The sequence below is a fragment of the Staurois parvus genome, unplaced genomic scaffold (assembly GCF_062004578.1).
Source record: "Staurois parvus isolate SC_StPar_1 unplaced genomic scaffold, SC_StPar_1.0 ptg001535l, whole genome shotgun sequence".
Lineage (NCBI taxonomy): Eukaryota > Metazoa > Chordata > Amphibia > Anura > Ranidae > Staurois > Staurois parvus.
In genome coordinates this window covers 20,392-34,071 of record NW_028319331.1, presented here as the reverse complement: position 1 = coordinate 34,071, position 13,680 = coordinate 20,392, and the positions used below count along the sequence as shown (strand labels likewise).

The 13,680-nt window shown below is 38.4% G+C and overlaps 1 protein-coding gene across 1 annotated transcript; it reads left to right on the top strand.

Moving 5' to 3' along the window:
• The first annotated feature begins 243 nt into the window (after positions 1–243).
• Positions 244–13,453, top strand: BRS3 (bombesin receptor subtype 3). The gene is made up of 3 exons (XM_089662766.1): positions 244–852; positions 2,549–2,900; positions 8,414–13,453. Exons 1-3 carry the CDS (start codon positions 407–409, stop codon positions 8,816–8,818), a joined length of 1,203 nt encoding a protein of 400 aa, XP_089518892.1. The 5' UTR covers positions 244–406; the 3' UTR covers positions 8,819–13,453.
• Positions 13,454–13,680: the final 227 nt, after the last annotated feature.

The following is a 13,680-nucleotide window of genomic DNA, read 5'->3' as shown; positions in this document are numbered from 1 at the left end:
GCATGTTATTTATGTCTGTTTAAAAGACAACAGGAATGTTTAACAAAATTAAGTGATACTGTATAAATGTGCTTAAAATTTATACAATCGCCAATAAGAAAAAACTGATTTAACTGTCAGTAATATGTGGAGGACTCATTTCCCAGGATTCCTATGTGGAAATTCAGTATTAATTTGCAGCACCTCCCACACTTCTCAGTGCTGAATTGTAAGAAATGATCTAAGCACTTTGTAAGACTGATGGGTACTGCAAACAGTTCTCCATTCAGCGGAAGCGCGTGAGGATTTTAATGCATCAAGTGAAACTTCGACTTTAGAATTATTTCCATTACTGATGGTAATGATGCAGCTTATCAAATTCACATTACACGGGAGGTACTTTTAAGAGGAAAAAAGACTTACTCTCATGATGGAAAACAATATGCCTGCAAATTTTCCATCATTTAACCAGACGCCATCATCTGTTGCCAATGGCACTGTCTCTTTCCGATCCTGGAACGACAGTGCCCTTTTCTACCGAGAAGAGAGTGTCGATTTGTCCCCTGGATTGGAAGTCTTGGCAACTATTTCTATCACATATGCTCTTATCATTTCAGTTGGTCTCCTAGGGAACACAATACTTATCAAAGTATTTTTCAAGATCAAGTCGATGCAAACCGTTCCCAATATTTTCATCACCAGCCTTGCTTTTGGAGATTTGCTTCTTCTGCTGACATGTGTTCCAGTGGATGCCTCCAGGTACATGGTGGACACGTGGCTTTTTGGAAGGGTTGGCTGCAAGGTGATCTCTTTCATACAGCTGACATCTGTCGGGGTATCTGTATTTACACTGACTGTCCTTAGTGCTGACAGGTAGGACATCCTTTATTTCTTTTACCTCTTACTGATAGCTATTTGGTTAAAGAACTTTGAGAATGATAATATTATAGATTTATTTTACTAAATGGGATTTCTGATTCATTTTATTTATATATTTACATTATTCATTTACTGATAAAATAAAGATTGTTTGACCCTACATATATCATTGCCTAACATATCCTTATCTTGTTCTTTTCTCCATTCCAAGGCTGTCCATATAATGGGCAGTGTAATGACGCAGGCTTCTACCAGCAAGAAATCCAACAGCCGATTGGCTATTCCCCTGAGAATCAGGAGCATGTTCTAATATAGAAATGTCCAAATTAATCAACAATTATTTTTGTCCATGGGTACAGTGAAAGGACAACACAAAAGTATTTGCACATACTGCAGTCCACTACTAGAATTATTAACTTGAATGTTTTGGAAGTAATATTACAGTATATAGCAAAATTTCACTGGGCACAGCCATGGTAAATAATTATTTGCTGCATCTACGTACAGTGATCAGACCTCTGTTCAGCTTCTATTCAGCTTTCTGAAGATTTGCTTCTTTTCCACTACTAATTACTCAGCAATAAAACATGAATTTAGGAAGTATGATGCATTTCTTCTTTACAAAAGCATGGTCTGACAGATTTGTCTCCAATGGATAGTTATATACGTGGGCCTTTTTTTTAATTAGACATCATTAAATTACATAGTAGTAGGCATTTTATTGTGTAAAAAAATAAAGTGCCAATAGAAACGCTAAATTCTATAAGATCGAATGATAACAAACATATAAATATATATATTACACCAAGTGTGCCATTTATAATAATACTTTTTATTAATGAAAAACACTGTAAATGATCTTTTATAATCAAGATGTCATGATTTCATAGTTACAAATGTGTAAGTTAATTTAATATTTTACCACAATAAAAAAACAGCAGAATAAGTACAGTACATATAATGTTTACCTACAAAGTTATAATTTATATGTGAGCAAAAGAGATTTACGTCTGGCATGATAAGGAAGGTGTTAAATTCTTATGTTTGCATGAGCAGGCTTTTGATGAAAGCGTTTAAGCTCAAAAGGCAAAACTGTCAAGATGTTAAAATATTGATAATATCTGCTAATTCCCGTTGGTTGTTAAATGTATTAAAAAAACAAAGGCTGCAATAACTAAAGTGAAATTGAATATATCTGCTGCTATTCTTTGTATTAGATTATATAGGATACATTTTCAGTAAATTGGTAATACATTTAACTATGCATAAAAGCAAACCGAAATTGATATATGATGCCACATTGATATAAAATGCCACATTATTCCAGTTCACATGCAAAAAAATAAAACAAGTTTTTTGTAAAAAAAAAACAACAAAACAAACAAAAAAAACTGAACAGTTTTCTAGACTGGCGGTACAAGGGTGTATTATAGGATTTTAATAATTTGCTTAGTTATTAGGCATCATTGAATGGTAAGTGATTACTTAATTTTTCCAATTAAATGCTGCATTTTTTATTTTTATTTCTTCTGTTTGTACTCAATAACTAAATAACTTGAGATAAATATTTAAAAAAAGGCTTATTTACCATTATATGATGAAACTGTAACTGTGCTATTTAACAAAATTGCAGAACGGATGCACTAAGCCCTTTTCAGATTAGTAATTACTGCATGTTAATATTTCACAGATACAGAGCTATAGTAAAGCCTTTGGAGCTGCAAACATCAGATGCGGTATTGAAGACATGTGGTAAAGCTGCTTCTGTCTGGATAATTTCCATGTTACTGGCGACTCCGGAAGCGGTATTCTCAGATCTGTATGAATTCAGCAGCCCAGACAAAAACTCATCATTTCAAGCTTGTGCCCCTTATCCTGTCTCTGAAAAAATACTACAAGAGGCTCATTCCCTGATGTGCTTCCTGGTGTTTTACATCGTGCCACTGTCAATCATTTCTGCCTACTATTTCCTTATCGCCAAAACACTGTATAAGAGCACGTTCAACATGCCAGCTGAGGAGCACACTCATGCCCGCAAGCAGGTTTGTTACTTTGATTTCAAGAATGTTTTCAAAAGTGTGGGAAATGTACATATTATTCCCCAAAGTGGGGGAGGTGTTCGATTGGAGGGAGACATTCTTACTTCAGGTAGTACCCAGTGCAGCTACAACTGATACTTCCGTAATGGGTTGGTATTGGAAAGTTGACACACATGTTGACTTCCAATAGCTCCCAAAAATTCTACCAGTAAGATACCTTCAATCCCATCAAAACCCCCAGTTCCACAAAAGTTACTTCACTTTTACAGTGCTAAATGATAATGTTATGCTCCCTTGCTAGAGTCTGTGTGATGTCAAATCAAAAATAATCAGAGCAGAAGTCCAGAAAAAACAGCTTAATACACAGTCAAAATACATATACTGTATACTGTATATGTATTGTATTAGCTACCAAAGCATTTGAAATTCTGCACAGCCAACAAGAGTTGCAATCTCTTAAGCCACAGTGTATACCCTGTGTGATGGCCGTGTTTTCCCACATGGGGATGTACATGTGTTCCATGCATCCCTGTCCAGGCAGTCCCATTCATGTCAACTGGAACACAGCATATAGGCATGCTACAGTGTACTCCCGTGTGGGGGTCATGCTGCACAGACACAGCTCCTGCTCCTAATCTGACGGCTATGCGAGTGCGAGAACATGGCCCTGCACACAGACATGGGCACCCGTGCCAGCAAGGATGTCAAATTGGGAGCAGCGGCTGTGTCTGTGCAGCGACTGTGTTTCAGTTGACACGAATGGGACTGCCTGGACAGGAATGCACAGGACACCTGTGCATCCCTGTGTTGGCAAACATGACCCTCGCATTGGGTGTATGCTGTAGTACGCCTGTGTGAATGAGACCTCATACTCACATCCAGAGGCGGACTGACAACTCATCGGGCCCCCGGGCAATAGGGGATCATGGGGCCCCTGTGTCCTTGCCCAAACTCAAAAAAGTCTATGAAAAAGGTACCAGGGGCATCTCATGGGGCCCCCTACTGACCCCGAGCCCTCGGGCAGTGCCCGAGTTTCCAAATGGTCAGTATACCCCTGCTCACATCACACAGAATCCAGCAAGGAAGCATTACAGAGAAGGCAGGTGGAGGAAAATTTTTTAGGTTGAACAAGACTCCAGAGTAGTATGTGGGTGATTCTGAAAAGAATCTAACTAACCAACACAATCTCCAATCGCTGAAATATTTTTTTTTGCAAGTCTGACCATTAAAGGAGAAGTAAAGCTAAAGCTCATTTGGCTGTACTTCTCCTGTGGGTTACATGAGTGCAGTTCATTCTGCACTTCTGTGATCCGTTTTCAGCTGACAGCGGGCTAAATTCTGCTGTTGGCTGACGTCACTCAGCTGGTCCAGGCTGGGAAGGATCCCAATTTAGAGTCATAATCCACCCAGATGTCAGGACCGGCACCTGGCTCAGTGATCTACTGAGAGCCTGAGCCAGCCCCTCATGCCCCGCTCCTGAGGGGTGGTGGGCAGAGCAGAGAGCTGGTGACTGACAGTCACCAGCACTCTGCTCACGAAGCACTGAGAACTGAGCAGTCAGCGGTCTTTGATTGCTCAGTTCTCAATCTTAGAGCCAGCGGGGGGTAAATGCAGCATCAGACTGTTGATACATCCACCTAGGTAAGAACCCCCCCCCATAAACTTTGCTTTTAACCTCTATATTTTAGGCCTGTGGGAAATTTCCAAAGCTTTTCCTCTAAACTGCATAATAGATTTTGAGCACTAGGTTTAGGAAGATGTGTGTAGAATTATTCAGGCAATCAACAGAAATATCCTTAAGAATAAGTACCTGATAAATTCAGTGGAAGTGCTTTTTTCCTATGGGAATGCAGTAAAACTCAAGATGCATATTTGAGTAACATATGGATAGAGAGTTAAAATGAATTTTAGGCGACACATGGAATGCATCTGAAACAGTAGTGACATATGTTCTTACAGTCAGTGTGCTTGTAAGATATGTACACATACATTTTAATTATATTTATCTTTAGTCACTAATATAAACTACATTTTAAAATATCTTATGTATTAGAATTACATTGAAGCCTTCTCCCTTTCTGATAAGTAGTAACATTGCTAATACTTCCTATGCTATGTTTATACTCCTACAGTATGTACGTTTAGCAGCCATACTTTTAAAGACAACCTATTCCCAGACCATGTACACTAAAGAATTTACACCTGATTTAAAAAAAGTGCTCGTTCATGTCTGTAGCTATAAATATTGTGGATAAATTATTCTTCAAATTTCACAACATAGACACAGAAATCCTGCTTTTTTTCTCTTTCTTTCTTTTGTACAAGAATCTTGAACACTTGGCAGCCTTTCAATGTAAAAACTCAGCATATGTTTCTAAACAACTAAAAACTAGAAACTGATTATTGTCTCTGTTGTGATCTTTGAGGATTCATTGTTACAGCATTATAATAACAACACAAACAGTTATTTTTGACAATCCAATGAATGCTTACTTGAAAAATCTTCTTTCATGTTGTAAATGCTGCCTTTCTGCTGGCCATATCTTTCCACAACTTTCGGGATTTTCTGCATGTTTGCAGCTTCTACTTTGCTGTTTACTTTCAATTCCCTCCATGGTACCTTGCTGTCTGCAAACAGTGATTCCTCTACTGACTCCGCCTCCTGACACTCCTCCTTCCAGCACCTCTGTAGTTCAGAAGGCAGTCTTCTGCAGCAAGGTACCATGGAACATGTAGTCCTCAGAAACTGAAAGTAAACAGGAAAAGGAAAGCTTCAAAACATGCTGGGAATCCAGGAAGTTGTGGAAAGAGATGACCATCAGACAGGCAGAACTTACAACATGAACAGAGATTTTCCAAGTAAGCTTATATTGGATTGTTTATATGAACTTTTGTTTGTATTGTTATTACAATGCTGAGGTTATAAAATGAAAGTGTATGCTGTGACCTTAGAACGTCTTTAGCTACTTCATAAGATGTGTAAATCCTTTATTGTCCAAAGTCCAGGCACGGGAAAACTTTAAATGCAGTTGAAAGCTGGTTGCCATTACTCCATGCTATTAGTTGTCTGTTCAAAGAAAGAAAGACCTTACTAAACCTGATTGTTACCTTCAGGATAAGGAGAGAAGACACTGGGAATTAAGCAATTACAGTACGCCAGTAGCCTAGACGTGCACATATGGTACAGTGTTTGCTGATGTTTCTTCTTGCCACTGACTTTAAAACAGAAGAATTTACAGTAGTGGTAAGCTACTTGGTAAATATATTAGTCCTCAAGTGTGGCCCTCTAATAAGTGATCCCAGCATAAAGCCCACCAGGTCTGGAGTACAGGGGGCTGCACACTGAACACTGGCGACCTGCATACAGCCAGCAGGCCTTGTTTTGGACAACAGCAACTTAAAGACTCCATACCTCACTTATAAATATACAAGGGGAATTCCAGGCTGAGCCACTGGTCCACTGAACCACAACGGCCATTTGGGCTACTACAAAGGAAAACACTGTATGCAGGGGCATTTTATGAATGCAATAGCATGTATGCAAGATCATGAGTTTGGCCCCCTACCCCTTACTGTGACTAACCTCATTTCAATTAATATTTAAACAGAATAAACAGTATGTAAATGATACAATACCCATCAAGGTAAACTGCCTGGCTTTACAGTTAAAAAGTCAAAACAGTGTGACATAATGTGAATATGACTAGGATTGTGAAACACTGGGGCATTCTGGGATAGAAAGCAGAAACAAGTTTTTTTTGCGCATGTAGTGCACCACAATGAATGGTGAGTAACAGTTGTGGTTTGAAGGGGGATTAATAGACACAACCTGAGCCTATTCCCTGCATTCATTGCTCATATATACTGTAGTCCTTGTACCCACAAAGTACTGCTAACAGTGAGGAGGAAATAAATGCCCCAGCATCAGTGGTGTCACAAAAAGGAAAACATGTCACAGTGTATCTGGTGTCAATGGAAGAAAAAACTATACCTGCATCAGTGGTATCACTGGAAGGAGTAAATAGCCCTGCATCTGTGGTGTCACCAGAAGGAAAAAGTGTCCCTGTGGAGCACTACAAATTGGGGCACTTGATGGTGGGAACTGGCAGTAAACAGCGACATGTAATTAAAGACATAAAGTGACACTTATCAAAATACTTATTTTTCAAAAATAATCCATACGCATCCACTATTTAGTGCCCTAAATCAATTTTTAGAGTTTCAGGGCCAATTCACACCAATGCGTTTTAGCACAGCTGTAAAATGCAGATCAATGGAAGGACATCTGAAAAACAATAATTTTCAATGTGTCCTATTTACACTGTAATGTTGTGTTGTGCTAAAATGCAAAATATATGTCAACGGATGCCAAAATGTATGTCAATGGACATCAGCGCGAGTTAAACCGTGACTAAAATGCATGGAAAAGTACATGCAAATCAGAGAAAGTCAGTGTAATTGGATCTCAGAGTTTAATATCATTAAAAGGTGGAGGTGCATTGGTTGTGGTGATTTGGGCAGTCCAATCACACTACTAATGTATCTCTGTTCTCTCTCTTGATCTCTGCATCACATTACATTTAATGTAAACTGCTCAACAAGAGATTTTTAGTAATACATTAGAAAGACATTATACATTGCTACAATGTACTTGTGTAGTAGACTCTACTAGCAACTAATCTCCTTTTTTCTTATTCTTAGACTTGAATAGGAGCAGGAGATTAATCCCTCAAAAATTGTTCATTTAAAGCTGAACTCCAAGCAAATAGCTAAACACACAGATTAAATACATATATAGGAGTTTTTTAACCTGCTAACAGATTTTTTTGTCCAACCTGTCGTGAGATTTCTACAGCTCTGCCACACAACACAGTCCTATCTGTCAGGACAGAAGACCTGAGTTTTACTCTGGTGCAGTTAACTAACACTTACAGGTCTTGTCCTTATCCAGCCTGTGATTGGACAGTGAAAGGGGAAGCAGCAGGCTAGTAAGCTCACCTTTCTGTCACTGTGCTTTCTACTCCTATCAGCATACTCCTTGAAAGCACATGAGCACTGCAACGCAATGGCTCCTTGTTCTGCTTTTCTCTCTCCCAATCTGAGCTCTGGTGAAATTAAGTCAAATTCAGATACTTAAACCACTCGCATTAAAAAATACATTTATTAATGTATTAATGAATACAGATCTGCATTAGTCTATGTTATTTATATCTGCCTGAAGTTCAGTTGACATTCAAGTACACCCCTTTGAGATTAATCTCATGAGACTAATCTCCTAACAAGTGCCCCAAAATCCCCTGCAATAGTTCTGAGTAACAATTTTTGCATTAGGAGATGTTTCAGTTCATGATATAAAAATTGCATGTTTAGCCCTAGTCTTACTTTCAAATGGACTTCAGTAGACTAATTGGGAAGGCACCACATATATGTTAAAGCAACATATATAAACATCACTACCACTACCATAGCATTGCTTCATCATTGAAATAAATGTATTCTTTCCTTCTTCTTTTTAGATTGAATCCCGAAAAAGAGTTGCAAAAACAGTACTGGTGTTGGTTGCTCTGTTTGCTTTCTGCTGGCTGCCTAACCACATCCTTTACTTGTATCGATCCTTCACCTACGACACAGCAGTGAATTCCTCTGTACTCCACCTCTCTGCCACCATTTTTGCTCGTATACTAGCATTTAGCAATTCCTGTGTGAACCCCTTTGCTCTGTACTGGCTCAGCAGAAGTTTTAGGCAGCATTTCAAAAAGCAGATATACTGCTGCAAGACACGTCCACCACCGACCCAACCTAGTCCAACTCATAGCAGCACTACTGGAATTACAGCCATTAAAGGAAACATGCAGATGTCTGAAATAAGCATTGGCTTACTTGGAGCCTATGACATGAAGAGAGAAAGTGACAGTGTTTAATTATGCTACAAAATATAAGAACTGGCAAAGACAAGAAATAAATATGTGTTCTGGTAATATAGGAACTGGCAAGTCAGTGGTTACAAACTGTGACATAAACTGAAGGCAATTGCAACTGCAATGTCTTTCCTGATCATGGAAACTAGCTTTTTTGCTTTCCCTTGTCCATACAAAATGACTCTAAATATCACCAGCCACAATACTCCTAAATTGCTGCAAGTGCCAACACATACAAATGCCCAAAGCAGCATAACATTCTCTAAATAGTTACAGTGGTTGATTAGGTAATGCTAATAGAAAGTCCATCTGTAAGGGAATTTGCACTTTGCAAGAGAATTTGTCCCAGAGCTTACTGCAAGCATTTCTGCTTGCATATTATTAAAGGATGGAAGTCAGCAGAGCATCACTTCATTCACTAAGCTCAAGGGCAAATTCCTTTGCAAAATGCAACTTCCCTTACAAAGTAAACAGACTATTTGCCTTTAGTAAATTAACTTCATAGTTGGAGATGCTCAAAGGAAGGCGTAAGCTTGTGGAAATTTCCATATCCAGGGAATGGGAGAGAGAAAATACTTGTAAGGTGATAGCATGGAATTCATGTCCAATGCTTATAGGATTTTAGTATCACACCTGGGAATACTGTCTGCACAGCTTTAATAATCTTGAAGACTTCATATAAGCAGCAGGGGTTGATTGGAATCTGTAAACTTTGGACAGTCATAGAAGCTGAAACTTGAGAAGGATTATTATGGTGTACCACTGCAAGGAGTCTGTGTTTTCCTACAGTATGTGTAAACTGTGAAGTTCATCTTTAAATCTACATGCAAAATCCGGTACTTTTTTAACACACAAAGAGAATAGTGCAGAAAGCTTTGTAATATTCAACTGGACAATTTATTTTTAGAAAGTTAGTTTTAATGTCCCTTTTATATTTATTGTAAGGAATAAATGCAGTATTAAGTTAAAAAATAATATATTGCTCATCTTGTCCTCCCTATATAACTGGCAAGCCATTATACTCTTTGGGAGCTTTCAGCACATGTGTGGTAATCAAGAGAATGCCAGATGAGCAGTCTAGAGCTGCTGTCTGGATCCAAAGTTTGTTTCTCTTTTACTTCATTTAGGCCCCTTTCACACGGTCTGTTGATGGATCAAAAACGGACAGCAATGTATTTCTATGGACCAACGGATGTGAATGGATGATCATCTCTTTACCATCCATTTATATTCGTGTCCATTCCTGGTCCATTTTTTTTTTAAACAAAGGTACGTCCAGATCCATTGCATTGGAACAGATATCAAAAGAAGCCATCCGTTTACATCTGTTCTGTTTATGTCCATTATTAAGCAAGAATTTTTTTTTATGTATACTTTTGTCACCTCTGATTGGTCTCTGCAACAACTAATGCAGGACTCCTGTGTGAAAGGGGCCTTATTAATGTTAACCGCTTGCCAGCCACCCTATGGTAGAACTACTGCTACAGGGCTGCGCAAAATCATGTATATAAACGTGATTTGCATTTCCAGGTAGGGGACACGCATGCACGCTGCCCTATCTACGCTGCCATTGCTGGCTACAGATGTCAATCACCAGGTCCTGGCCAGAGATTCCCCACCGGCACCCAGCAATCGCCAAGTAAACTAACAGGGGAGAGACCTGTGTGTAAACAACACAGGTCTTTCTCCTGCCAGCAAGGACATGATGCTGTGTATTTCTCTGCACAGCAGAGAAATACACAGCAGCATGTTTCCCTTGTAAAACATACACAGCACATGATAAAAAAACACAGCACACAGTTAACCCTTTGATCGCCCCAGATGTTAGCCCCTTCCTGCTCAGTGTTATTAGTACAGTGTCAGTGCTCTTTATTAGCACTGATCACTGTATTGGTGTCATTGGGATGTCAGCGGCAGTTAATCAGTTCCCACCCAGCGTCAGAATGCCCTCCACAGTCCCGCTATAAGTTGCTGATCGCCGCCATTACTAGAATAAAAAAAAATAAAATTCCAGTATATATACCGCCATTTGTAGATGCTATAACTTTCACATAAACCAATTAATTTACATGTATTGGGATTTTTTTTTTCAAATACATGTAGCAGAATACATTTTGGTGTGAATTTATGAAGAAATTAGAGTTTTTACATTTTTTTACTGGATATGTTTTATAGCAAAAAGTCAAAAATATTGTTTTTTTTCTTCAAAATTGTCAATCTTCTTTTGTTTATAGCACAAAAAATTAAAAACGCACAGGTGATCAAATACCATTGAAAGAAAGCTCTATTTGTGGGAAAAAAAGTAATTTATATACAGCGTTGTATGACCGCACAATTGAAAGTAATGCAGAGCCGTATCACAAAAAATGGCCTGTTAAGAAAAGGGGGGGGGGGGAATCCTCTGTAGTGCAAGTGGTTAAACTGCACTTACCCTTTATTGATTTAGTTGTTTTCTATTACATTTTTATTCTACTTGTATAAAATTTCCCACACTCACACAAGCATATAAACTATGCAGAAAAAATGTCTGCTTGTGCAATACAGGATTTCTATAGAGTTGAAGCATTATGGACAGGCCCATTCTTTGACCCCAGCATACACACACTACATAGCACACACCTGACTTGATAGGAAACATAAGGATATAATTATGCAATGTATGGAACATGGATAATTGCATTGGCAGATCGATTGTGGCTGATGTTGGCCTCTCCAGCACCTGAACAATCTAGCATTTTTTATTCCATGTTATATTCCTCTCTTATAAGAAGAATAACAACAGCCTACTCCCCCCTCCCTTTACCTTACATCAATAATGCATAGATTGCCCAACATGCATGGAATAGTAGATGTGCATGCCAAGTATAAAGAGTATTGTTTAGGGGTCTGGTCAGTCAGAACACTTTGTACAACTAGCTAAACTTATTATTTATTATACAGGATTTATATAGCGCCAACAGTTTGCGCAGCACTTTACAAAATGAAGGTAGAAATTACAGTTACAATACAATTTGGTACAAGAGGAAACAGAGGGCCCTGCTCATCAGAGCTTACAATCTAGGAGCACACATGGAAGCAATTAGTGTCCATTCATGTTTTGCTCCCATTAGTATAGAGTAAGATTGCTTAATGCAGACAAGTGAGCTTTCCTAATGTTGTAATCAGCAACTTTAGCCCTGATTCACATTGATGCGGTGCGGAATTAGCAGCAATTCCTGTGTGAATTCTGCACCACATCAGAATCGCACCCTGTTCATGCGAACTGCTGCGGGTGTGTATGTTAAGTTATCAACACCCCAAAAGCAGCCCGCAAAATGTGGTGCGATGTGCAGAATCAGATCGCATAGGTTTGAATACCTATGCAAACTGATTCTAGTGTGAACTGAAAAAAGGGTCCTGCACCTTTTTGGTGCAGGTGCAGTGCGATTGGAGCCATACAAAATGTATGGCTCCAATCGCACCGCACACAAATCGCATGTGATTTGAACAGGAATGCAGTGTGGTTCTTGTGCAAATCACATCTGATATACTGCAGCGCATATATGTGAACCCAGGCTTAAGGCTCCCTGCACATGGGGCATTTTAATAACGCTGATAATGTTGGCTGTGTAAAGTCACATTAAAAATGTGAGTTTTTCAGCGTTTTTTAACGTTTGTGCATTAGCATTTAGCCACTTTTTTTGTGTTTGTGTTTTTCAGCGGTTTTTTTTGCCAAAGAAAATGTATTTATTTTTGCTCAAAAAAGTCCAAAAAAGCCAGTTTGCCACGTTTTACCACATTTTCAGCATTAGAGCGTTTTTACAGCTAACAAACTCTTCTAGAAACTTACTAGTTCTGGGGGGTTCTTTTCAGCCAAAAAAGGCCCCTACCAAAAAACACTGATTACAGGACAACATGCTGGGGAGTTTGCTGGCTGTAGAAAAAACGCCAAAACAGCAGCTGTAAAAATGTCCAGTGTGCATGAGGCCTAAAATTAACATGTACTTCAGTGTCTGTGGAAGTTGATACGCTGTGTTCATGCTCCCTCCACTGCATTTCCCATTGAGGTGAACATTGGAAGATCAGAAGAAACAAATATGTACTGGATGCACATATTGTCCTGGTACCTATCTGTACAATGCACTGTAGGTGTTTAATTAAACCTCTTTTTTTTTCCTCTAAGCAAATTTCAGCAAAATCAACAAGATATATTTTTTTCCAAATTGTTTTACTGCTGCCCTTTGCTTCATTGAAAACACATGGAAAAAGTATGACTGGACACATAAGCATCCTCTTCCAGGTGGTGTGTTAATATCTATATAATACATGAAATGAAAACACAGGTTTATAACAAAACTTATATCACAAAAGCAACAACAATGTCATGTAAATATGAAATGTAGTTGTTAGTGTACCTTTAAGTTCCACTACCATTAAGATATCCTAATAAAGCACACAACTGCACAAAAAAGAGCACAGATATTATCACTCCTGCTTTGACAGGATTATCACTATGTGCAGATATTGCCATTTTTATTACACCGCGTGTCTGGCTTGTAACACTACTGTATAAGTAACAGCCTATGGGAATTTTTTTTTTCTGGTTAATCATAATGAGTATTTTGGGATCATGAAAAATAAAAGCTAATATGCATTAAATATTTTGATCTTTCTTGTGGCTTTATTGTTTTGTTTTATTACATTTTAATGTTAGAACAAAATAGAAACACATACAACAAATATCAAAAGGAAAGCGTTTTTTGCTATAATTTTTTTAAATTTAGCAAAGAAAAGGCTATTTCTCAGTAAAGCCTTCACAAACTACTTTGTTATCTAAGTTCCACAGATGCAATGCCCAACTCAAAACTAAAACGTAGATAACACAT

Excerpts from the sequence above, each read along its gene's own strand:
- BRS3 (XM_089662766.1), top strand. The coding sequence starts at position 407 with ATGATGGAAAACAATATGCCTGCAAATTTTCCATCATTTAACCAGACG. Across the intron at positions 853-2,548 it reads ACTGTCCTTAGTGCTGACAG|ATACAGAGCTATAGTAAAGC; the intron begins GTAGGACATCCT and ends AATATTTCACAG. Across the intron at positions 2,901-8,413 it reads ACACTCATGCCCGCAAGCAG|ATTGAATCCCGAAAAAGAGT; the intron begins GTTTGTTACTTT and ends TCTTCTTTTTAG.